Raw genomic sequence first — 27,503 nt, forward strand, 5'->3', positions numbered from 1 at the left:
TCGCTACATAGGGATTTCATATGTTTTCCTGGCCGTTATACTATATGAACCTTCGCGATTCCTCAAAATCTGCTGCTACTTTTCCTCCGCCTACTTGATGTTAAGGCTGGGACTTATCTTTCTAATATCCAAAGTATTTTTCATACACATGTCTCTTCTATTTACAGCAGACATTTAAACATATATGTAAGGAAACAATATATCAGAACTTAAATTTGGAGTATGCTTCCCTACGGAAGTGCGGCATAGGCAATAACAGCAGAGGAGAAAGTAAGGATGGAGGCCTTCGAAATGTGGTGCTACAAAAGAATGATGAGAACAAAATGGATCAACCCAGCTAGTAATGAGGAAGTCCTAAGAAGATTATGAGAGAAAGAAGCCTCACGAAAACCTTGATAAGAAGACGGGAAGACCTTATTGGTCATATCTTGAGACATGATTGCCTTATGAAGACAATGGTCGAGGGAAAAGTAGTTGGCAAGAACAGAAAAGAAAGACCTCGAATTAAATACAGATAATAGGTAAAGAAGGATGTGAAAGAGTAGAAATACGTAGGTGTGAAAAGATTAGCCTATAGGAGAATTGAGTGGAGAGCTGCGTCTAGCTAATCTCAGTATTTTTGAACAGCGATGGTGTCTCCTTTCACGGCAAAACTTGAAAAAATACTGAAGGAAAGTGCTCCAAAAATTGGCTTTGAAAATGCTCAATCAATAAATTTCAAGCAAATTTACAAAAGAGCAAACTCATGATAATTTTCCCGATAATGAACACTAGTGCTGCGCAAAGTTTTCCGGCATTTACCCATTCTCACGATCAGTGTTCCCTGCTAATATATCCCTTATTCCTGTCTTTGTTTTTTTCGTTAATTTTCAAAAACCTGAAATTTCCTACTGGTGTTAAACTGAGTATGAAAGTTTTCTTTTGCTTTCTGATGTTCGAGACATTTTCATTTAATAATATTTCGTTTTCACGAACCGATTTATAATTAGCGCGCCTAATGCTCTTCCCTAGGGGCTATTTTCACGAGATTTTGAGCGTTAGTCAAGCATCGGTCTAGCGCCAGACTTGGACATGAAAACATTTTTTTTACCGTTATAAACACAAATAGGCCGACAACTGAATGCATTAAATTTTGACATTATTTAACCTTCAAAGAAATTCTCTCAAGTCTGAATTCAGGCTGTCTCTCAGACGAATAGGAGCTTGACACATGGTTTTCTTTTCGTCTTTATTCTGCCTTTTCATGTAGACTTGTGGAAAGATGCTCTCTCATTCAGAAGCAGCTTTTGGGTTCAGCTGAGACCCAAATCGTAAGCATCATGTCCTCCCCTCTTCTGCTCATTGCCTCATTGTGGCCCGTAAGTGGTTTGGAGCACTTAAACCAATTAAATGAGTGGAGCGGTTGGGTCGAGGCATTAGGAAGGCCGAGTGAGGTCATTCCATTATCTTAACAAGATCTGTGTTCGTGAAAGCAATAGAATCAGATAATTTCACGCCAAGAAAATTAGGACTCAGTATATGTCTTCCCTAAACGATCTCGGTCCATATTATAGCAAGAAAACATCGAGATCACAATTGCAACTAGGAGTTAATGACGAGTTAGATTGAGAAATTTTTTTAGGAGGAGGCTATGTTGATTCTGCATCAAAATCCTCAATATATATGTTTTTTAATCAGTAATTTTTCTAGATAGTTTTGCCAACTGTGACCCAGCTGTCCCTTGGTTCACGAATTTTGTCTGCGATTAAAGGATGTGTTTGCTTGTATTAAAAAAAAATAGCTGGGTAGGTTGGGCAGGTTTCTTCGCTAATCTTACAAAATGGGAAATATTTTATCTGAGCATTTGCTAAAACGGCATTTATATTCCAGCTGCTAACTTTTTTCATGTATAGGGGCAATGTTTTCCGTTAGAAGCCTTCAGTATTATTATAATAAAAATGCAAGTTCCCTTAAGTGTAGCCTGAAAATTTCTATTTTTTGCATTATGTTTGGTACACTGTCATAATAAATGGTCCTGTTGTGAAATTTCACGCAAACGTCTTACGAAACCTCACATAGCACACTTCATTTGACTTTCGTTCATTTTCGATTGCCATCCCTGCTGACATCGTTTCTTGTTGGAATTTCCGGATGGGGTTTTTCTCCTTCGACGATGTACGAATACAGGACTTTCCACATAGGGGAATGAGGGGCAAGAGTATTCATGTTTTATATTCATTTCACTTTGTCTAATCAACTTTTGGTGAATCTCCGAACAATTTTCCACATCATCCAGAGTGATAATCTGGGTTTTGCATTTTCTTTGAAATATTTCAGCAAGTCAATATAAATGCTTGAATTGAGGAATCCTGAATCATTTGATGGCAAAAAATGCATACATACGAATTAAATGCATATAAAATTCTGAAATTACATAATGTTTTTCTAATTTTATGGAATAACAATGAGCTAAATGAAGTAAATTGCATCTATAACAAATTATTGACAAACGAAATCGTGGACAATCACCGAATTAGCTTCAGGTACGTGATGTGGGGATTCTCTACTTCGAGGTTAAAGGCCGATGCGTGCTCTTTCACTTATTTCCTCTGTTTTTGTTGAATCAGTTATTTTCAGTTGAGTGTGCATTCAGCGACTCATGAGGCCTACGACGCTAGTGGAGAAAAGCTACTCATGAATCCTCATTTAAACATTTTGACGTTGGGACCAACATTTTCCCTCCGCAACGCATCTACTGTTCGAGTGATCGAAGGTTTTCACTGAAAGCGAAAAAAAAAGCTTCATTAGTGCCAAAGTTGAGGAAATTAACCTTTTAAAATGTCTAATTACAGTTAGACCTTGCAGTAAGAAATCTAAAAGAAACATGAATTCTTCGGCGATAACAAATTCTTCCCATTTCAGCAGGGTGGTCTGTGGTCATTGGGGGTCCCTCGGCGGGAGCTCATGATGGGACTCCGCTTGCCGATGGATTCGGGGGTCCTTCTCCGGAAACTTTTGGAAAATTACACGCCAGGAAATGGATAAAAGGAAAAAAAATAGCAATTTCGTAAGAAAAAAATACTGTGAAAACTGTGAAATTCACTGCTTTCATAATTTAATTATGTATTATGGTTCCCTAATCTATAATTTAGTGAATTTTTTCTTGAAACCACGCGGAAATCTAAAAATCCTCAAAAATAACTTTTTCAAATAACCCTTTCAAATGAGCATTAGGTTTTCTCTTATCTTCCGACACTTTTATTTTATATAGTCTTATCACACTGAGTGTGCGTACATTGTAAAGCAACTAATGAAAACATACAATTTTATAGCAAAAATACTTTGTATTACGTAATCTGAGTCTTTTTCATCACAACTTTCATATACGCTTCATGACAGACACCAGCGTTGTGGGGGGCTCTCGGCGATTGCCGACCAGCCGATCTGGACAGACCGTCCCAGCATTTGAGGCATCGAATAGTAGTGGCCCCAAAGTAGAAGGCGGTAACAGCTTCCGTTTTTTTAAAGGAACTGAGACCATACATTTCAATCGTCTTTTAATATATTTTATTGGGGGGTGTTTATCAAGGTTGCGGATTAGTGGTTGGCCTCGGCTGCGTCGCAGCCTATATAGTGACTTATGCACCATTTATACTCGACGCCAAATCGTATCCCTCCTTGTTTTCACCTTGGTCTACTTTGAATGAGGAATCATTGTATTTAGCCTCTGCTGAATGAGGTCAGGGATCGATTGTGAGATACTATTTTCCGGCGCAGAATTCGGAGAAAAAAATGAGGAAACGGAAACATGCCGCTAACTTTCATTTAGCGAAGGCAGACCACGCCCCATGTGCCTCATTGAGTGATCGTAAGTCTATTACGTTTATAAATTTGACATTCATGGCAAATTTATAAACGTAATAGCAAATGTTATGTCGAAAGCGTAAATGTAATGGCAAGTATTACATTCCGGTTTATCGGGACCAGTACATTGTGTTCCAAAGAAGCGGCTGTCCCCTTTATCCGATGAATTGCATATCCTAAGAATGACCGTTAAAATGTAAGAGCAAAGGTTAATTTAGTTTAGAAATGCGTTTTTGTTCCAATAACTAATATTTTAAGTCATCACTGATAAAAGATCCTAAGAATGGTTTAACGCACCTCACTTCTCCAATCAGTTAATATTTTCACACCTACGTATTTCTTCTCCTTCACATCTTCCCTTACCTGTTCCATGTATTTTCTTCGAGGTCTTCCTTTTCCGTTCGTCCCACGATGATTCTCTTCATCAGAGCATCTCTCAAGATGTAGTTTATAAGTTTGTTCCGTCGTCTTATTAAGGTTTTCATGAGGCTTCGGTTCTCTCCCAAGCTTCTTAGGACTTCCTCATTACAAAACTCGGCCGATCCATTTGATCCTCATCATTCCTCAGTAGCATCACATTTCGAAGGCCGGTCCACTCTATGCTTAATTTCTCCGCCGTTGTCATTGTCCTCTGCGGTCATAGTTCATGCCTCATTCCGTATAGGAACATACTCCAAAAGTAGGTTTTTATAAATTGTTTATTTACTTCCTTATTTAAGTTTCCCGCTGTAAGCAGGTCACTTTTGGTGGAATGTTCTCTTCGTTTGGGCTGTTTTCTGATAGTTTATTTCTTGCTTCTCCCGTCACTAGTGATCCTGCTTCCCAAATAACAGAATTCATCCACCTCTATCAGTGTTTGCTTTCCTATTTTAATGTTATTCTTGACTTCTTCTCTTCTACTGCTTACTAATATCTTGCTTTCCTTTGTGTTTATTTTCAGTTGATCTTAAGCCATTACTATACCCAGAATATTTAATATTAGAAATATTTTTTAATATAATACAATTATAAAATTTAATTGATACTTTGAGATTATATAGAAAATAGTCACATTGATTTATTTACGTTAGGGAACGCGTGTAAATACCTCGAGCAGCGGTGAGAGAGACGAAGACAGAGGAAATTGACAATGTGGAAAAGAATATTTGTGGATTCTGGATGGACCCCATATTGTGAAGTACAACACGCCCCTGACAAATAATGGACGCCAATGGAAATCAAGGCAGTCCATAAATTTGGGGCGCAGGACGTCTTATATTGATAAGTTTGAGGTGTTTGAAGCGGCGGTCTTTGGACTTTGTGAGAAATTAATTTTTCAACTACTTTCGTTTACTATAAGACCCGTGTTACATGATTATTATGAATACTAATGGCGTAATGGAAAGTTGGGAACGATTTGATCGATGAGTTTTTCTTACTTATAGGAAAATCCTCAAAATCGTTGGCACATCAATGGCTGAGCCAGGTTTCGCTAGTAGTGGGCCCTGGTCGCTTCTATAGCGGCGAGGGCTTCCCTTCCCTCCCTTCCAACCCTATCCCTGTCCCAGAGGCGTTGTCGGGCTCCTATCGCGGCGGCGCCTCTTTCCATTTTCCTTCCTTTCCAAACCCCTCCCCGGGAGCGCGGGCGTATCATTTAAATTACTGGGTCCCGGCCCCGGCGTGTAGTAACCCTCAGAGGACCCCACTTGGGTCTTGATCTCTGGCACGTTGGGAATCGTAGCAAAGAAAGCCTTAAAAGAATTAAATTGTATATTTTGTCCTATTTGGAGCATGATTTGGCAAACTGCTGGAAAATTGTGTCAGTTAAAATGATATCTCAACCTCTATGTTCTTTTAACCCTTAACCGGTGACGTGCGGTCTGAGAGACCTCTTATGTTTTTAAAATTATGAATATTTTCAAATTGGCTGTTTTTAAGTATCTAAAATCATCGTTAGCTTCAAATTTTTGTATAATAAGGATATAAAGCTGTTAAAATTAAACGTTTTTATTGTTTAATTCTGTAAATTTACAAATAAATTCCATTAGCGAACTGAGAGACCTCACGTCACGCCTGCAGAATGCGCCAAGAATAAACGAGATAAATTCAATGGGTTCCTATTAGTTAGCCATCTTTCTTTGACATTTTAGGCGCTATTTTGAATAATGGCGAGATTTTGACGCTTAAAAACTATAACAATAATTCAAGTGTGTTTGATATCAGTTTTTGGATCCTGTTTTAAGTTACTTTTTTTACACAGTTGGTTCGTATTGCGAGTGCATAATATTAAATATAAGTTTTATAATTGTTTATAAGGTAAAGAAACATAAACTTAAGCAATAAAAATGCCGTCGCAAAATGTTTATGAATATTTTATATATAGCGGTCTCCTATACCGCACGTCACTGGTAGTGTAACAAATATTTCACATCACTGGTTAAGGGTTAAATATACAGTCAATAAGTTTTCGACTGCAACCTTACCTACAACAGTAACTGCAAATATGGTGAAAATCAATTTTCAAGCTTCTCCAGAAGCAGGTGACTTCTAGTCGACAGTTCCTGGGGGAAAAACGATACGAGGAGCAGCGAAGATAACTATTGACCAATGCGGGTCTAAATCCAGCGGAAATGCATGTATGTGGGAGAAAATTTAACTTATCACTCCCATTTCTCATGTACGGTTCATAGCATAATTGAAGAATTGGACCGGGGTTCACATACTCTGCGATAGTCTTCTGCACTTCCTTATCTTTGCCCTCATACAAAAAAGGTCCGAAAGCCTATCACTGCTATTCACTGTTTATTCGCGATATATAAATATTATATCAAGAATGTCACGTAAACGTAGACCTGGTGTTCTTGAAAATTAAAGTATTTATAGTTTTCATGACATTGAAGGTGAACTTGGAATTGATTTATATACGCATGACTGAGATTTGCCGGTAGAGAGTGTGAATAACAAAACCAACGGTGCCGTAAAGGTATGCTAGCCACTTTATCATAAATATGTACCAGTCTAGCTGCTCGAAATAAGCACTCATTCTCCGCAGCGTTGATAAGATGCAGTGCTCCTTACACTCCACTCATAAGTGAGCGATACTAATTAAATATAATCATTATAAGTAAATACTATACATTTAGAAATAATAGGCGCAGCTATGCTTTCAGGTTGTCCGTCGATTCATCTAAAGAGGAAGGACAATCCAGATGCCTGGCTGAGCCTACTGCAAAACTACGCGGAAACTTCCATCATCATATATATTTAGCCCGGTCAAAATAGGCATTGATCCTTGCATAAATTGCCAACAAGCTGAAAATTTGCATGAACCTCGAGAATGCCACTCTAATGAAATTTTGAAAAGTCCCCATCGATCCCGTGTGTGCAAAAAATTTTATTCAAGGTCAAAGGTCACAGAAATGAGTTTTTTTGCATTTTTTGGCCAAACGGTTAGTTTTATGATAAAAAATGCTCTCACCAAAATTGTAGATCAGAAAATTATCTACAAAATTGTTGCTATTTTTTTTCTCTAAGATTTACCGTTTCTGAGAAAAAGCCATTCAATTGTAGGCTGGAGCTGTATTCTTCGTAATATGCATGACTATATTGTTGCGCTCTCCGAACATTATTGGATGCGTAACTCGCATACATTCGAATGGCTTTTTCTCAGAAACGGTAAATCTTAGAGAAAAAAAATAGCAACAATTTTGTAGATAATTTTCTGATCTACAATTTTGGTGAGAGCAATTTTTATCATTAAACTAACCGTTTGGCCAAAAAATGACAAAAAACTCATTTCTGTGACCTTTGACCTTGAATAAAATGTTTTGCACACACGGGATCGATGGGGACTTTTCAGGATTTCATAAGAGTGGTATCCTTGAGGTTCATGAGAATTTTCAGCTTGTTGGCAATTTATGCAAGGGTACCCCTATTTTTTGGGCTAATTATTACAGCAAGGTCTTTTTCTGGCCATTCCGTAGTCGCTCCAACCAACTCCTGAAATTTCAATATTTCCCAATTAATTTTACTTAAAAGTTAATACTGCAACAACAGTTTCTTTTTTTTAACTGTAGTTGAAAAATAAATGATGCATCATTTGAAACGTTTTATCACCGATTCTGATAGCCCGGTCAAAATAGACATTGACCCTTGCATAAATTGCCAACAAGCTGAAAATTTCCAGGAGCGTTAGGGATACCACTCTTATGAAATCCTGAAAAGTTCCCATCGATCCCGTGAGTGCAAAAAATTTTATTCAAGGTCAAAGGTCACAAAAATGGGTTTTTGGATTTTTCGGCCAAACGGTTGGTTTTACGATAAAAATTGCACCGTTCAAAATTGTAGAGCAGTTAATTTTCTAAAAATTGTCACTGTACTTTTTTCTCTAAGATTTATCATTTCTGAGATAGAGCCATTCGAACAATACACGTGTTACGTGTGCAATAATGTTCAGAGAGCGCAATAATACAGTTATGCATATTACTGAGAATGCAGCTACGGGTAATTTCGAATGGCTCTATCTCAGAAATGATAAATCTTAGAGAAAAAAGTATGATGACAATTTTGTACAAAATTAACTGCTCTACAATTTTGAACTGAGTATTTTTTTAGCTTGTTGGCAATTTATGCAAGGGTACCCCCTTTTTTTGGGCTAATTTGACCGGGCTATGACCCCAAATGTAATATTACTTTGAAATTTCACTATTTACCAATTAATTTTACTTAAAATTTTCGATTTTTCTATGTCGATTACTCGGTCGAGGTATATCGACTCCACACATTTTTTTAAATTCTAAACTTAAAAAAAAAGTTTAAAAACACGTTAAATCCATAACTAAATCAAAGTAACGTAAATTACCAGGGAAAAATATTTAAAATAAAATCTAAGAATTATGAGAATGTTAAACGTTCTCTAAAAGAGGCATCGTGTTAAGGAACTTAAAAGATAACGTATGTAAAATACAGTAACATATTATTCAGTAATAGACATCATTTGTTCCCACTTGTACCAAACTCTATAGCCTGTATTGTATTCATACATTTTGTATATTTTTGCAAGAAAAACGTATGCAGAAAGTACTTCATGATACACATTCCTCTCCATAAAAAACTCAATAGGGTGGTTCCCTATTATTTTTTATTGCCTAAATCGAAAGATTTTCACTCCTGGAGTACGTATTTCACGCTTTTAGATTTTTAAATGATCATATCTATTTTTCTCGATTAAATGAAAAGTGAAAATTTTCAAGCACGCGAAAACGCGACGCCTAAGTATGAATGTTGGGAAAAGCCCGTGTGACGTCATTCTTGTTCCAGCGGCCGCCGTGTGAGGCCACCTTGGTGCGGGGCTACGCATTGGTAATCTCAGACGATGTAAAACTCCTATCTACTCGCATAGCACCTAGGTCCCTGTGACGTCACGTGGAGTGGCATCGCAAGGGCGCCAATCTGGCCTTTTTCAAATGAGGTTATAATTGACCATTAACATTCGTCTAAACTTGGATTTCTAAAACCAATTAATTTATATATTAATAATACACTATTGGTGGCTAACGAATCGCAATCAATGCCTTTCGTTTTCTTTGATGAGGGAAACTACCCAATTACACCGTTTCTTTAACATAGTTAATAGCGTGAAAGTGCGAATTTTTTTAACACCATTCCTCCCACTTTTACTCCAGCTTCTAACTCATCCCACGCTTCCCTTACCATCTCCTCAGCGTACACGATAAAGAGCAGCGGCGATAGAGGACAGCCTTGCCTCACTCCTCGGCCAATGCTTGTCCATCCAGATTCACCGACCGCTACCCTCATTTGCGCAGTCTGGGCCAAATACGGATTACGAATCAGTCGCCTATCCCTCCAATCTACGCCTATTTTCTTGAGATAATCCATTAAATTTACCCAGTAAACTCTATCAAATGCTTTTTAAAAATCCACTCTTCAATATTTAAAGAAATAATATTTTATCCTTTTTTCCAGGTCACCAAAGTCAGCCCAAATAATGCCTGGTGATGCCTCTGTGTCCGCCTTCCTGGTGTTGCTGGTGGCCTCCTTCCACTCCGTTAGGCCCGGTGAAAATTGCTTTGAGCGCACGTCCGTCAAGATAGCGGACGCACAAACCTTCCCAGACGGCAGCGTTTGGGACCGTGAGGGGCGGATACATTATCCTCCGCAAGCCGTAAGGTCAGAGGACGGCGTTCTGTACGGTTGCCCATGCAATATTCCGGGCCGTCCTTGCTTGAGAAAATGCTGTGCCATGGACCAGGCAATGAACTTCACCACGCTCGAATGCGAGCCGTACCACGCCGAGGATGGGTGGTTCAGACCGAACTTGACGGTCGACGAGGTGGGAACCACCCACGTCTTGGAGGACGGGCAGTTCGCCATCTTTCACGGAAACCACTGCTTGGGCTACCTCCTAGAGCCCAAATTCTACAGAGAAGATGTCCATTACTTACACTTGGGCAACGGATCGCTGCTCATTCCGGATAGGTCCGGCTCGTGGTTGGGACCACGAGATTTCTGCGTCGAGTATTTCCCGGAGGTGGACACCTATTTGCCCTACATCTGCCTCTCCAGTGGCAAAGTGTCGGGCGACAAAGACTCTTGCCTCCACGTCCTCTTCGTTCTCTATCCGATCGGGATGATCGTCTCGAGTGTGTTCCTTCTGCTGTCGATCGCGGTGTACGCCATTGTGCCGAAGCTGTGCAACCTTAGCGGGAAGCTCATGATATGTTACATGGTGAGTCTTCTGTGCTCTTTCATCTCCCTGACCGTCGTGCAGAAGGACGGAGAATCGCTGCAGGATAAAGCGTGCGTGGTTCTCGGTGAGTTCGAGCTATATTCTTTGATTCATTCCCGATCCTACGACATGATGTGATCTATTGCTATCACAATAATAAATGATGTGATTGAAAATCATTAAACAACTCTTTGCAAAATAAAGACCTGGAGAATAGATATTTATAAAAATGTATTCAAAACGTTGGCATATAATTTTGCATGTCATTCTTAGACCTATACTCCAAGGCGTTAATCAACAATGCTACCAAATGAAATTTTAACGGAGAAATGTCGTGGAGCAACATGTATAATGACAAGCGAAGATATCGCACTGCCCACTAATTTCATTATAACAGCTTGAGTAACGTTTTTTAAGGGACTAAAAAATAAAAGGATTAAGGATCTAAATTATTCAATTCAAATATAAAATAAAGTTGAGAGTATGTTTCACTGCAACACTCAATTTATACTTAAATTCATAATATAACGACTTTCCGAAATACAATGAACAACAGTACACTACATTTAATTGATAAAGAATTACAGAAAGCGAGTAAACACAGCAAAAAACATAGCTAGAAATACCGGTTTCTGATCGAACTTTTCGCAATTTGGATTTATATGGAGCATTGAATATTTCTGTTACTTCTACCAAACAAGTTTGATAAATTTAGTTCGATAAATACTATCAACATGGCACCCATCAGTTCGATAAAACAACTAAGACCAAACGCATAATAAACCCGACGTAGCGTGAGCATATGAAAGAATTTCCACCCACAAAAACATTGTTCTGATTGAAAATCATAAAATTAGGGGATCAATGTAGGTTACCTCAAAAGAAATACAAAGAATCGGAGAAGACCTGTGCCTCCATAGAGTACTGAACACGGGCCCTCGACGCGAAATAACAGACTCTATCGACCAAGCTAATAGGTTGGCATGATAAATATTATCATTATTTTTCATATCATTCAACTTCTTGATATATAAAATAAGAAGTGACTGCAGTTTCACTTCGTAATCTTAAGAGAAGATGATACACACAATAGAATTACGTAGGAACTGAATATATCAATATCTAGTGAAAATGCGCTAAGTGGAGATCCAGCATGAATTGGGCTAGTATGACGAATTTTATCGAAAGATTATTTATCATGATCGCGAATCCATTTCAGAGAAAGAGAAGACAGTCATGGAGAAGATAGGACCCAGAGAGTTTTCTTTGGTAGTTTTTGATTACGTGTTTCTACTCTGGACCCAGCCGCAGATCTCAAATGACGCGTAAAATGGTGAGAAAAATGGATGGGCACAGGGCAAGGTTATCAGGTCAGAAATAGAAACGCCTAGGGCCTCAAATAAACAAACACCTTCTAAAGAAAGTGTTCGATACACCATGAAGAGAAAACAAATATTTTACTGAAATTCTAGCTGGCTGAATAGTACTTAAAGTGAACAAGTATGGCAACATATTTGATTAATGTTACCAATCACAAGCAGTAATATTCCACCTTGATAAATTCTCATAACGAGACTCTCTTGACTCACTTTTTTCTCTCTTATTATTTCATGCAATTTTTTCTAAAATAAATTAGATCTTGTTTATATTTGATGCTTTGATTATTCGGCGTGCAAGATAGAAACTTCAGAAAAACTTTGATGCCGTAAAATCATCTAAAATGATACACCAAAATATTTACGGTGGCTTTGATCCATAATTTATTTAAAAGAATTAATTGACGCGTCCATGATTTATTTTTACCACGTTTTATTATACTTGCTTTCGTACTTGTCCTACCGGGAAAAACCTTGCAACTCAAATTTCGACCACTTCCTGATTAACTAGAGAACTGAAATTTTCAGGATAGCTCATAACTGGATTGCAATTCAATGAACTAACACTTTTGCCACGATTGGAATAGTACCTCGAGTAATATTTAGAAGTAAAAATTAAATAAGGAGTTCTAAAAATGGCCACTTAAATCCAATGGAAAGTCTGCAACCACAGTAGATGAAATAAAGTGACTGTTTGTAAATCGTAAAGCACCTATACATTTTTTTTGTTTATCTTCAACAAGAGCCTGCGATTTACCATTCCTTTTATGACTTGCTCTGAAAATTGGACATTGCTACGCGGAATTTTCGACTTCGCAACTTCTGCCGTCACTATGTCCAGTCAACTATTGATTAAAGAAACATTTTCCATAAAACAATTTCAAATCGAAGGAAGAAGTTAACATTACACTAGCTTTCGCAAGGAGAAAAATCTGATACATATTCACCAGCAATTATTAATTTTATAATCTCACATGCGCACCAAGTTTTTCATTTTTGGTATCTGAAATGTTCTTTTAAAATTTATTTTACCTTCTCCTAAATCATATTTAAAATTTTCAATAATTTATGGGCCCGTAGGTATTAATTTTCTTCTTTTTCACAAAACGTGGTTTTTATAAAAATGTCATTTTTATCCTTTAATATTTCTTATTTCTTCTAGGTTTCATCATGTATTTCAGTATGCTCTGTACCTTTTTTTGGCTGAACGTGTTGTGCATTGACATCACTCTTACATTCAGGTAAGTTAAATAGCGTGTATATAAAAAAAGGGAAAAAACAGAAAAGTAAAGGAATCAATATAGGGCAATGTGATGCTAACATCGATGGCAATCAAGTCGTGTTTTGGCAATAGATGTATTCCTTCACCCATAGTCTCTATTTTTTTCCATTGCACCATCGAACCAGCAAAAACGCACACAATACTAAAACCCAATAATAGGGAAGTTTCCTTCATCAGAGAAATCGAAAAGCATTGATTGCGATTCGCAACCCACCATTAGTGTATTATTAATATGCAAATATTCGGTTTTATAAATCCCAGTTTAGACGAATGTAAATGGTCAATTTTAACCTCATTTGAAATTGGCCAGATTGGCGCCCATGCGATGCCAATACACGTGACGTCACACGGACCTAGATGCTATACGAGCAGTCAGGAGTTTTACATCGTCTGAGATTACCAATGCATGCATAAGGCACAGAGTTCAGGGGAACATCTCTTAATAATCACCTATTAAAATTGCCTATGGTCGGAAAGTTTCCGTTGTTTGATAGGAAATTAATAATCCTTGATTAATCCAAGCGCTACCTGCTAGCTGGGTACTCTGCTATCTGCTAGCAGCCTGCATCGTATCGGCGCTCATAGCCTCGCACCAAGGTGGCCTCACACGGCGGCAGCCCGAACCAGAAAAATATCACTCGGGCTTTTCCAGTATTCATACTTAGCCGTCGCGTTTTCGCGCGCTCGAAAATTTTTGCTTTGCATTTAATCGCGAAAAATAGATTTCGTAATTTAAAAATTTAAAAGCATGAAATACGTACTCCAGAAGCAATAATCTTTCGATTTAGGCAATTTAAAAAAATAGGAAATCACCCTATTGTTATAATTAGTTGTTTCAGGCGTGACTTTATGGAGTCTACTGAACATGATGAAAAGTAAAAAAACTTCGTAATTCCACATAAATATTTAATGTATGTACGACCTGGGTTTTGACGAGGTGCGCTATCATCAATCTTGGTCCCATGCGTAGTAGGCTGTTATATATCCATCCTCAGAGCTCTTAGAACGCTTATCTTAGAATATTTTTTATCTTCTGTTCGGAGAATGACACCGCTGTCCTCACTTTTTTACTGCATTTTCACTATAGAATATTTATACTACGATTTTTTCATAGTATTTTCTATTTTTGCATATGAGTATGCTATAGGTTCAAAGTTTGTCATTGAGTTATAAATTCATTTTAATACCCACATATTTCATTACCGTCACTTAATTTGGCAATTTTTTTTACATTTTAGCAGTAATGTTCCACAATTCCGGAATGTCAACAGTTAGTCGCCTGCATCGGGAAATTTTAATTTTCAATTTTTCGCATTTCTTATTTAACCTACTCTTTTTTTGAATTTTACTCTTAACATATATTTCACAGCGAGCAGGACAAGGATATCTTAAATTTATCAAGGATATTTTAAAAAGAGACAAGTTAGTAAGTTTATCGGTTTGTTTTACTCTCTCTCAAATATCTATTAAGCGTAAATATCTATTAAAAAGAGACAAGCTAGTAAGTTTATCGGTTTGTTTTACTCTCTCAAATATCTATTAAGCGTATCTCCCGTCAGGTAAGCTTTTCTGAAATCCAAAGTTGCGATAGTGATAGGATGCCTTCGAATAGGTCACCCGTTGCCGGAGTTGAAAACGCCGGTGAATGCGAGGCTCTCGGAGACCGCATTACCGCGTTGGAGACGATGGTGCGGGAACTTCGGGCCCAGTTTGAAAGGGTGGCTGATACCGCTGAGGGGAATGGTCCGAGGGGTGGTTCTTCGAAAGGTCGCCGTGCCACAGGGGCTGCACGGGTTCGCCCGATTGCAAATAGCGGCTGGTCGATCGAGAGCCTTCCTCGAGGTCCATCTCTCGATGACGGGGTCACGTCACCCCGTAAATCTGAGTTTTGGAGGGTCGTGTCTCGGAGGGACGGTGGTAGTGTCACTCTAAGACGGGGTTTGGGGGATGCTGAGGCAAATCCCGTCCCCGTCTCGAACAGGTACCAGTTGCTGTCGGATGGAAACTCCGAGGTGCCTGACGTGCCTACTCCTACCCCGAAACCGGCACCTAGGAAGGGGCGTCAGAGTGGGAAGGGGGGGATCATAGTGTTAGGGAGTAGCAATGTCCGTCGTGTGATGGTCCCGTTACGGGAGAGGGCAGACCGCGAGGGTGTAAGCGACCGTGTAACGTCATGGTGCATCCCTGGTGGCGGTGTTCCTCAGGTGACGCAGGCGGTTGGTGCGGCGGTACGGGGCACGAAGTGCTCCAGGCTGCGGGTCGTGGCTCATGTCGGCGTCAATGATGCCACCTTCCGTGGATCTGAGGAAATTCTAGATTCCCTCCGGGATCTGAATTCCGAAGTGAAGCGGGTGGGTGGGACCATTGGAGTCGGCATTGAGCTTTCGATTTGTAGTCTTGTCCCGAGGATCGATCGTGGTTCTCTGGTTTGGAGCCGAGTGGAAGGCATAAACCAGAGGCTGCGTCGTTTCTGCACGGACATCGGAGCCTCCTTCGTGGACCTTAGGCCGGCAATCCGATCGTGTCGGATCCCTCTGAACCGTTCGGGAGTCCATTACACGGCCGAGTCGGCTAGTCGTGTAGCGAGTAGCATATTTGAGCACTGTAGGTCTTTTTTAGAGTAGAGAGTAGGGCAGAGTGTAGATATATTAGTGGGTTGAAAAATAAAGGGGTAAGTTCAAAACTTTTCACAGACAAAGATTCTTCCAGAAATGAGAATAGAGAAGTAGAGAGAAAAATCAGCGTTTCACGTATTACATTTAAGCACGAGAAGCGTCAGTCGAGCAACACGTTCAAAAGCAGTCAAGGCTCAAGTCATTTTGATAGTGTGACAATAAGACATGCATTTCCATTTATCAGCGGTATAGAGCCTGTGAATAGTCTATTCAACAAAAGCAAATCAGAATTATTCCCGAATCGCAATATTACTACTTCCGAAGTTTTAATCGTGGCTGTGGTTAATTGCCGTAGTTTAAGAAATAAGATTCCCGAATTCCACCATTTAATTCATAGTACGAAGTGTAACGTCATTTTTGGAACAGAAAGTTGGCTAACAGATGATGATTCAGACAATGAGATCTTCCCAAAATCGTTCACTGTTTATCGGAAAGATAGAATTAATCGAGTTGGGGGCGGAGTTTTTATAGCTGTAAAGAATTCAATCGTCAGCCAAGCGATAACCGTAACTGAGACCAGCGTTGAATCTGTGTGGTGTTTAATTAAATGTCCAAAATTCAAAACTATTTTATTATGTTCGTATTACAGACCACCTAACTCAGATATAACGTCAATGCTGGATTTTCAAAATCAAATAAACAGCGTAGCATCCAAGTATCCGGAAAGAAACTTGATTGTGGGTGGAGATTTCAACGTACCTTCTATAGATTGGGAGACTTATAGCTTCATTCCTGGTGGGAGGGATAAAGTGATCTGCGAGGCTTTATTACACACTTTCACATCTAATTCATTGTTTCAAATAGCATCCGCACCAAACAGAGGAGAAAATATTCTTGATTTATTAGCGACAAATATACCACATCAGGTAATAAACGTTGGCACTGTCGAAGGAATAAGTGACCATAGGGTATTTACTGCAAAGTTTTCTCTAAATACCGCTGTAAACTTTAAAAAAGAGCGTAAAGTTTTCATTTTTAAAAGAGCTAATTTTGATGGGTTTAAGAGTCATATGAAAAATGCTTTCCCCGAGTTTCAAGAATCAGTATTAAAGTTAAATGTAGAGAATACTTGGAAAGATTTTCTTTCGCTCGTAACTTCGGGAATAAATAGCTACATCCCTAGTAAAATAGTAAAAGAAGGCAGCGAATCGAGATGGTACGACGCGGAAGTGAGAAAATCATTGAGGCGACAGAGAGCGTGTCATGCTAAAATGAAAAAAGTCAGCACGGATTTATCCGCTAATGAACGCGAGCTAATAATTAAAAAATATAGGATGACTAAAGCCGCCACGAAGGAAGCGTTCAGGAATGCGTTCACGAATTTTAAAAGAAAAACACTAGTAGAGCAGTTACAGGATAACCCAAAAGCATTTTGGTCATATGTTAGGGAAGTTCAAGGCAAACGATCTACCGTATGTTCGCTGAGAAACGACAATGGAGATGTGTTGACAAGCAGTTACGATAAAGCCAATTTATTAAATTCCTACTTTAAGAGCGTGTTCACGGAGCCTTCCGAAAACTCACCCGAGACCGATGACAATCCCTGTCTACATAAGATGCCAGCTATTGACATTAGTACGCTCGGAATAGAAAATATATTGAAATCGCTTAGTCCAAATAAATCACCTGGTCCAGACGAAATCCCTTCTCGCGTATATAAAGAACTAGCCTCAGAACTTGCCCCCTACTTGCAGTTAATATTCAGTAAATCCATCAAGCAACACGAAGTACCTAATGACTGGAAAATCGCTAATGTAACGCCTATATTTAAAAGTGGAGACAAGGAACAGCCATCTAATTACAGGCCGATATCTTTAACGTCCATCTCTTGCAAAGTCCTTGAACACATCGTAGTCAGCTCGGTAATGAAACACCTAGACGCGCAAAACTTATTAATGGGAAATCAACATGGATTCAGGAAAAGCAGATCGTGCGAAACTCAGTTAGCGCTTTTCGCCCACGATATTTTAGTCTCCGGGGAAGACAACATTCCAGTAGACGCGATTTTTCTTGATTTCAAAAAGGCATTTGATAAAGTACCCCACGGAAAGTTAATAATAAAACTGAAATCTTATGGTCTAGACGAAGATGTCATTTCCTGGATTAGAGAATTTTTGAGCGACCGCGTCCAAAGAGTAGTATTAGACGGTGCAGTCTCCAATGAGGTTAGAGTGACTTCTGGCGTTCCTCAGGGTAGTGTCATTGGCCCACTCCTATTCCTTCTTTATATAAACGACATTGGCGAAGTAGTGCAGAGTAAGTTACGATTATTTGCAGACGACGCTGTAGTTTACAGAGAAATCCGTTCCAGCAAAGATATAGATGAACTAACGAATGACCTTGCTGCTATCCAAGCTTGGTGCGATGCTTGGCAGTTAGAATTAAATTTGGAAAAATGCGTCGTAATGAATTTCTGGAAGAAGAATAACTCCCTACAGCGTAACTATGTCATTCGGGGCACGCAGTTAAAGGCAGTTGAATCTGTGAAATATCTAGGGGTTAGACTCAATAATGATCTATCGTGGAATAAACATATTCGAGAAATAACCGGTCAAGCTAATCGTAAAATGGGTTTTGTTAAAAGAATATTAGGAAAGTGCGACGACAAAGTGAGAGAAATTAGCTACTTTTCCCTCGTTAGACCACATTTGGAATACGCTGCCAGTGTTTGGGACCCTCATGAAAAAGGCTTAATAACAGAGTTAGAACGCGTGCAAAGAAGAGCTGCCAGGTATGTGAAAGGTCGTTACGATAGTCTTGTTAGTGTAACTGACCTCTTAGATAAACTCGGATGGGAATCTCTGTCGGACCGTAGATTGAAAAATAGACTAAACCTTTTAGATAAATTCAAGAGCAGTGTCTTTTCTGACGAAGTTAACCATATCTTGCGAACGCCAACGTACTACGGAAGATCAGATCATATAAATAAAATAAGAGAGATAGATTGCAGAACTGACAGATTCCGAATGTCATTTTTTCCACGATCAATAAGAGATTATAACGGCAGCAATAGAACGCATAAATAGATTGCATGACTTGTAGTGTAGCCTACTAACCTATGTAAAACTTACGGCATGTTTCTGAATTTCTATTCTATATTCTATTTCTAACAGCATATAGTAGTATAGTTTGATATTATACGGGACGTTTCTTGGACGGTGTGGTGTGCATGTGGGAGTCCAAATGCATGCTGCATGCTGGTGATTGATCACCCCCTGCCAAACACCCTAGAGGTGGCTCGCAGGGTAATTTGTAGATGTAGATATCAGAATGAAAACAAAAGGAGAATGAATTAAAACTTGTTAAATGGCATGTAAAAATCAAATATTGTATCCATAAATCAAGATGTAAAACAAATATGTAAATTAATGTATCAAATCAATTCTGGCATGTATCGTTTTGAGTATATGCAATAAAATTTTTTGTCCTATATTCACAGGCCTACACAGTCCATCTCGGGGAAACCTCAGGAGAGAGAACGGAAGAAGCTCATCTTCTACCCGTTGTACGCCTGTGGGATGCCAGTTCTACTCACCATCGTGGCGATCATCGCCGAGCATCATCCCGGCACCAAAGGCACCGTCTTTCAGCCCGATTTTGCGCGCACTTGCTGGTTCTACGGTAAATAATGCTAATGCCATTCCTCCACGGTAAAAACTAAAGCCGGGGGTTCGGGTTGGTGTGGTGGCTAGAGTGTTGGCTTTCCACCCGGGTTCAAATCCCGACAGTGGCAGAGAATTTTCAGAGACTGACCGATCCCTGCATGAGTGCTGTGTGGAGGACATTTCAAGCGCAACACTCCGTCCGTCGGATGCAAATTTATATCTTGACTTCAGTGCATGCCATAACAATGAATAATACGTTATTTTAAAGAAAATGTTATTCTTAATTCTGATTTATTTTTTGTTTTATGAAAAATTCAAAAATGTAGACACGCCAGTGCAATAAATGATGCCGCGCACCGTATAAGTAGCCGTTTAGTCAACTTCATGAACTTTGTAACTCAACCTAGGGAAATGTACTCCATCTACAACATTCATCTTCCACAATAAGTTGCAAACATTAATTAGGATTAGTAAAATGGCTTTTGCGTATTTTTAAAATGCATATTTTGTTGTATAATAATGAAAATCTTTAAACATTATCTAGTCCTACAGTTTAACCCAAAAGAAAAAAATATAATTGGTAGGAAAACATCTTAATTTATTTGCAATTTTTCTATGCTCAATCATTTCTTACCGTAAGTTGTTAGTTTAAGGTTAGTAGCAATCTCATGAACCAAACTGCCTAAAATTGCTTCCCCGACTATTGTGCACTCCCTAGCGACAGCCATAAATCTCGCCGAATGGCTTCATTGACTTTTCTTGTCCTTTATGCCGATGAAAGAGAATTTTAACGTTAATGCAGCTGCTCAGCGTGAAAAATTACGACCATTCCCATTCAAAACAAAAGAAGAAACATGCTGACTTCTGGAAGTTTTCTAATCCATGTCAACGTCCGTCATCTCAGCGCTGATGCAGCCCTACTGCTCCTTGAGCAATTTCAATGGGGCATTTTCGATCACCCACCGTGCAATACCGACCTAGTGCCGTTTGACTTCCATCTTTACGCTGAAATGAATATTTTGCTAGAAGCGTTTTCAAATGAGCGATAAGCTTCAGGACATACGCATAATTCATTGGAAGTCATTCGCGGCAACATTACATGAAGAAGGTTTAGTAAAGCTTGTCCAGAGGCACGACCAATGGGGTGGTTTCCTGTTATTTTTTTATTGCCTAAATCGAAAGATTATTACTCCTGGAGTACGTATTTCACCGTTTAGATTTTTAAATGACAATATCTATTTTTCGCGATTAAATGAAAAGCGAAGATTTTCAAGCGCGCGAAAACGCGACGGCTAAGTATGAATGCCGGGAAAACACCGTGTGACACCTTTCTGGTCCCGGCTGCCGCCGTCTGAGGCCATGTCGTTGACAAGGTTTTCATAAGGAAGACATAACCTTTCCCAACCCATCCCCCTTATTACTCATCACCCTCCCAAACCCTCCACCCCAACAACCCACCTGACAAACTGTGTCCCCCCCTATTCTTTTCCACGAATTACCAATCCCAGCTTGATTCCAAAATTTTCCCCCCACCCCAAAATCAACAACCACTATATATATACCTGCCCCTACCATATATTGTTTGTATTTGAAAATGAAGTAATAGCCGAAACCGGTAATAAATAGAAACTGTGTATTTTGTGGAAGTAACAAAGTGTTATCATTGTTAATATGGAACCCTTCCACCACGTAAATGCATCAAGTTTTGATTTAAGTATAAAGTTCCATTTTACAGTTATTGAATTATATGGAATTGCGATGGGAAATGAAAGACCGTATTCTAAGTCTTTTTCTTTTCATTTCAGAGGATTTTACGAGGATGATTTTCTTCATTTGTCCAGTTGCCATCATACTGTCGGTGAACCTGTGCCTTTTTATTTACACTGCCTACAACATTTCCATTATCAACAGGAAAAACAGGCAGTGCACCGACAAAAAAGACAAGTGGCGGTGTGCCAAGGGAGACAAGAATAGGTATGTAAATTGATTGCAGAAGTTAACTAAAAATATCAACACATTTCGGCCAATATGATTAAATGTTCGATTATGAACAAGGAATTAATGAGGGAAAATTCACTAACTCATGTTTAACTATGTGTTATTCCATATTCACTCATTACCTTCCGGTGATCTCATATGAGACCAGGAAAAAGCTTGCATATCAATTAATTTATAGAGCAACTTTTTAAAATCTCATGTTGATATCAGAGAAATAAACCTAATAGATTTAGCATAGAGGTTAGATATGCAAATATACATACAGATATTGCAAAATCTGTTCATTTTTAAGTGATCTCATATGAGTTCACCGGGAGGTAATGGAGTAAACTTTCTTAAGAGAGATGTCGTGGAATAACATAACCAATGATAAACGAAGATATCTTGTTGCCCACTATTTATTAATAGAGTACTTAAATTATTATACAATCACCCTCATGTACTAATATAAACTTAAAAAAATTCCACCTCCAATGTATATATATCTTCAAAAATAGATGGGGGAGGGAGGTAAAGGATCAAAGGGAAGAATGTGGTGGGGGAGGAAAGAGGAAAGGGGCGGTTGAAATGGGGAGGGGGGTTTAGGAAGAGGCAAACAAACAAAGTTGTGATATTACATCATAAAAACAACCAAAAAACTCCGGACTTGCGGCATGTCACACGGTAAAAGGTAAAAAGATAACATGATAAAATGGTAAAAGTTTCGCATTTTGTGGAAAAGTCACCTTGCTCAGCTGCTCTGTTAAGCTGACTGATTTTTGTGTATTGTACTTCGGTAAAAATTTAAACAATTGTCGGAAGATTGAATTAATTTTGTGTGCCAGTTTGTGAGACGGAGAACCCACTCTCGATATCACTTGGCGGATAAGAACTCGAATGAGAGCGTGTAAATGGGCCAAACTGGGAGGAACTTCTGTATTCGTGTGTCTGAACACTAGAGGTGCTTTAATAACCGTGACCCGAAGTCCTATTTTGCAAAGCACCTGATGGAAGAAAACTATATATACAATTTTGACGTGAAGATCATTCGATTCCAAGAAAAGGGACAAAGATTATATGAAGCCGACAGTGGGAAATTGTGAAAAAGAAACGGAAGAAATTTGACTTACTGAACGCAAATGAGTTTGTTTGTCACTCCCCTTTTTTGTACGTTATCCCTGCTGATGTAAACCCACTTCTCTGCCTTTTACCTTGTGGCATGACGGAAGTCCGGAGTTTTTTGGTTGTTTTTATGATGTAATATCTCAACTTTGTTTCTTTGCCTCTTCCTAAACACCCCCCTTATTTCAACCGCCCCTTTCCTCCCCACCACATTCTTCCCTCTGATCCTTTACCCCCCGCTCCCCACTATTTTTTTTGAAGATATATATATACATCTGTTGGAGATGGAATTTTTTGTTGGTTTCCATTAGTACCTGAGTACCGTGGCGCAGTTAGGGGGGGGGGGTTTCGGGGGTCCCCAGAGCTCAGAGAAATATTTAAGTTTTATCCATTTTACTTAATTGGATTGATATTACTAATAGAATAGTGTAAGGGTTAATAAAATATCCCTCAGAAAGCCGTAAAACTCACCATTTGGAACCGTTTATCTTAAAATTCCGCAATTTCATAATCTCGCACCTACCGCTTATCCTGGTGGGTATTCCATACCCCCACGCACCAAGGTATTAGTTGCACCTTAACCCCCCCCCCCAGCATTAATTCCTGGCTGCGCCCCTGCCTGAGTATCGTATAACAACTGAAACACGTGTAGTACTCTGTTAATAAATTGTGGGCGAAGCGATATCTTCGTTATCATTATTGGGAGGTAATGGGTTAAGGTTTCTTGGTTGAATATCTATAAAAAGGCGGGTGGGTGGCGTAACATGGTGGAATCCCTTCATGATGCACAAAGGGTAAGAAAAAAGACTTGGCTGCTCCACAAAATAAAATATATATTTGAGACCGGTTTCGATACAGCGTATCATAATCTTTCCCCAGAAGAGAATATCTATTACTTACACCACTTCTTTTTAACATAAAGCGACCCAGATTTCGATAAATAAAAATCATCGGGTGTTAACCGTTAAAAAAAATAAGTGGTGTAATTAATAGATATTCATCCAAGAAACCTTAAAAATGAATGGGAAATTTCACCCTAGGGAAATAGTTTGCTCCACAGCTTATTTGGATAGTTGTACTTGTAAATGACCAGCAGTAATCATATAAGATTAAAATAAAAGGCCTATCACAAGCTTCATATTCCAAATGGGCAATGAATTGAATTTGGAAATACGAATTTTATCAGTCTATCATGGGACAGCTGAGTACTTAAATCCAATAAAAATTGATGGAGGTAGGATATCAGTTTTTAAAATTGACTGACTATTTACTATTTCCATATTTATAATTCCCTTTGATTTAATGGATAAATTTGCAAAAAAATCTTCAGGGATCTTAGCGACAGAGAGTCGGACTACCTTTGAATTTTACGTTAGTCAACATCAATAAATGGACGCTAAAGAAAACGATGCATTTTATTAAATTTTAAGGGGACAAAGAAGATAAAGCAATGCCACAAGAAGTACGAGCATAGCAGTCAAATCTTCTCGGGTTTTTATTCGGGTAATCTCCTCAATCTTCATCGCTGTCGTCATCTGCCCTAATGACGATGGAAAAGAATTACATCGAAACGTCGGCAGCGATGGAGATTAAGGAAATTACCCGGGTGAAATCCCGAGAGGAATTTACTGCCACCATTCGGAGCGTAGCCCTACAATACGAGCATAGGTTTACTGCCTAACATTAACCCTATAGATATCTCAATTTTTGCTTGGACCATATTTGATCTAAAATCAATGCATGTGTCGACCGATACTTGAGGCATACTGAACGTGTTTTCAAACTACATTACGAAAAAATTAGCCTTTTAGGACTCCGGGAATAATTGAGCAGCTATTTGAGCAGAGCTTGTATTTACGACTTGACTAATGGCCATTTTTTTTCAAATTTGATATGCAAAATGAAGAGAAAATTTGGGGCAAACGCCTCATATTATTTGGTTAATGCGTTTCATTATGGCCCAGACTGAGGCCATGTTCGACTCCTGCCGTTTTTTTCTATTGACCAAGCAATCTAATTGTATTTTTTTTCATAATGACGCACAATAGATGGTCAACTCCGCAATTAATTCAGACGACAGACCCCAGGTTTCGGTAGCTCAGTGCCATTTTCTAGGTACAATATCCTGTGGTGGTTTGGTACGTATACGTGAAAGCGTGGAAGGGAGAATTGATGAAAGATTGAGAGATAACGACCATTGTTTCTCATTGTGAAGATTTACAACTTCCAGAAAGTAATGCCTGAAACGACTTCTTCCTATCTTTTTACCCAGGCTGCGGACCTACGTGAAATTGTACGTGGTCATGGGCATCACCTGGATTATGGAGATCTTGTCCTTCGTGATTGGAGGTTCCAAGTGCATATGGGTGTTCACTGATATGATCAACACCCTCCAGGGGCTGTGGATCTTCATCATTCTCATCTGTAACCGGAAGGTCATAGGCCTCCTTAGGAAGAGGTTCTGCAAGAAACCGCCCGCAGCCGACGATCCGCGGTTTGAAGAAACTGATTCCGAGACGGACGATGAAATAGCAACGTCATCCGACTTGGAGGGCGTGAAGTCGGCGCCAGGGAACTCGATGAGGATGAAGAGCAACACTTCCCACGCTAACGGTGCTAATCCTGGGTCTTCTTCAGTGACTGCTGGCAGTGATCCGCACATAGGGGCGGAGTAGTTATAACTCCCATGCCCTCCTCTGAGATAAGCAGTAAATGAGTGTCGTGAGAATTTAATGAGGGGACTAAAATGGCAACAGTGTTGAGGCAGTCAAACAATGATCCATACGAGTCATAACAACGCTCCTTACATGCCTTATCCCTCTCTCTAGTCATTGTTATGTGTGTTATGTGAGGGGCCGTTCTGTGATCACCTTCCACAATTGGCAATCGTCCGCATGCCAAATATGTTTACAACTGCCTTACGCATCTGGATTCAATCGTGCGAGCTTCTGCATATATGAGTGCATCAAGCCTTTTGTAGGAAAATTATTAGTCTCCCAATTTAGAACCTGATGGGCTCTATGGACTATGGACTCTATTGTCTCCGTGAAATAATATTGAGCCCGGACAGATCAAATGACTGAGGCACTCAGTTACGTGCCTTAATTGGTGACAATACCCAACGTTCAAACGTATCTTTCGATGGGAAGCTCGCAAGTGTTTCCGTAGAAAATAAAGGACTTATCGGGCCCCTTTATTGTGGAGCGATTGCATAGTTCTACAGTCACACAATTCTGAAAATCTGCAGGGACTGGAGTTAACTGCGCATTATTCATTATGTTTCTTGATGTATTCGTACACACATATGTGACTGATATACTAAACGGTACCACCCGGGCTTTTACGTTGCAAGGCATTCATTATTCCATGTCAATGCTATATTTGGGGATGGAACAGCCAAACGCACGCCACTGTGCAGTCCCGATTGAAGGCCACCTCTCACCGAAGACAAGTACTTACTTCGTTTCCTTAGTATATTTTTAATTCTAGCTCTCCCCAATATTTATGATGCCAAAGATGGCAGAGCATACTAGAAATTTCAGACAGCATTTACCAGTAATATTCCCGCCATATTACATGATAATCATCGTATGACATAATGGTGCCTTGCCCGTAGCCTTCATCACTGGTTCTCGGTGAGGATAAAGTGACATTTCTGAAATTGACACGGATGTAATTGTATTGTATGAATGTCGTTGTGATAATAAGTTTCAAGCTGAAATTACTCAGCATCGCAGTGTGCTTTTCAGACTTCCTGTAACCCGACGACCGTTTCACAAGTCTCATGTGCCAAACGTATAAGAAGATTTTGGTAGTAATATCTTAAGGAATATCATTAACTTTATATCATTGCTTTACAGTTTTTTTATTTCAATCTGATTTTCACTCATGAATGAGAAATACAAAGTATATTTCTCCCAACTACTATTACCTAATAATCCGCGGCAGAGTGAATCAGGCACCCTCAAAGTTGTCACCAAATCATATTAAAATATTTATTTGAATTTTTTTTCTGTTTTACACAATACTTCCGTGTATTTTAGTGGAATAAACTGGTACTTTCCCGCGGCGCAATATGTAACTATATTACGCATATTATTAGGAGTGCATATTTCTTGCTGCATTGCGTGTAAATCGCGACGAATTCACGGACCTAGACTAATTACTATTAGTACCTTTAAGATATGACCCAGTTTGAATTCATTTTTTTCTAAGTTTTTCATTGAACGATGGAAGTATAAATAAAGTGTTTTGTACATTTCTTGTCCTATTATTTCACCGATTAATTGAGGCTATCATGGATGAATGGCCTAAAACTCAGCCAAATACAAAATAAAAGTGTAATGACCAGCCTATGAGGCGGCGACATTGACGTCTTTCCCTACTATTTCACGCTCTCCTTATTATCTCGATTATTAATAATACTGTACCATTCAACAAACTACGAAAAAAAGTAATTACCATCATATGAGGTGGTGGCAAGGTGATACGTATTCATATATTTTGAAAAAGGTGGCAATTCTAAATTCACACAAGCCTTCCTACTAAAACTTTTGATTAGTTCGGCAAAACGTCTCTATTGCAAACATTTTAAAAATGATATTCTCTAGTGCTATCCCACAAGCATTCGGGGAATTTTTTGTCAGTAGTGTGTTGGAGCGGCAACACGGAGAATTATGCCCCTTTTATTGTTCTTGCTTGAGTTTATTTTCGCCCTATGCGTTTCGTTGCTACAAACCATGGCCAACTTTAATACAGGCCGGAACATGCAATTTGGCGACAGCGCTTTACGTGACGTCAGGGGTTCTACTACACATCGCCTGGGGTCCGGTGGATCGGCCACTCAGCTGTTGACGTTGTGTGATGTTAATACGGATGGATCTCCGCACCTTCCCT

General features: G+C 39.2%; 1 protein-coding gene across 2 annotated transcripts in view; it reads left to right on the forward strand.

The window, feature by feature from the left end:
• Positions 1-26,867, forward strand: part of LOC124158921 (probable G-protein coupled receptor Mth-like 3) — a 50,828-nt gene extending 23,961 nt beyond the window's left edge. For both annotated transcript variants that reach the window (XM_046534345.1, XM_046534346.1), the window contains exons 2-6: positions 9,808-10,655; positions 13,109-13,187; positions 19,343-19,524; positions 21,314-21,482; positions 24,880-26,867. In XM_046534345.1, coding sequence (XP_046390301.1) covers positions 9,830-10,655; positions 13,109-13,187; positions 19,343-19,524; positions 21,314-21,482; positions 24,880-25,282 — 1,659 coding nt within the window. In that variant the 5' untranslated portion in view covers positions 9,808-9,829 and the 3' untranslated portion in view covers positions 25,283-26,867. The remainder of the gene's footprint in view (positions 1-9,807; positions 10,656-13,108; positions 13,188-19,342; positions 19,525-21,313; positions 21,483-24,879) is intronic.
• Positions 26,868-27,503: the final 636 nt, after the last annotated feature.

The sequence above is a fragment of the Ischnura elegans genome, chromosome 5, assembly GCF_921293095.1.
Source record: "Ischnura elegans chromosome 5, ioIscEleg1.1, whole genome shotgun sequence".
Taxonomy (NCBI): domain Eukaryota; kingdom Metazoa; phylum Arthropoda; class Insecta; order Odonata; family Coenagrionidae; genus Ischnura; species Ischnura elegans.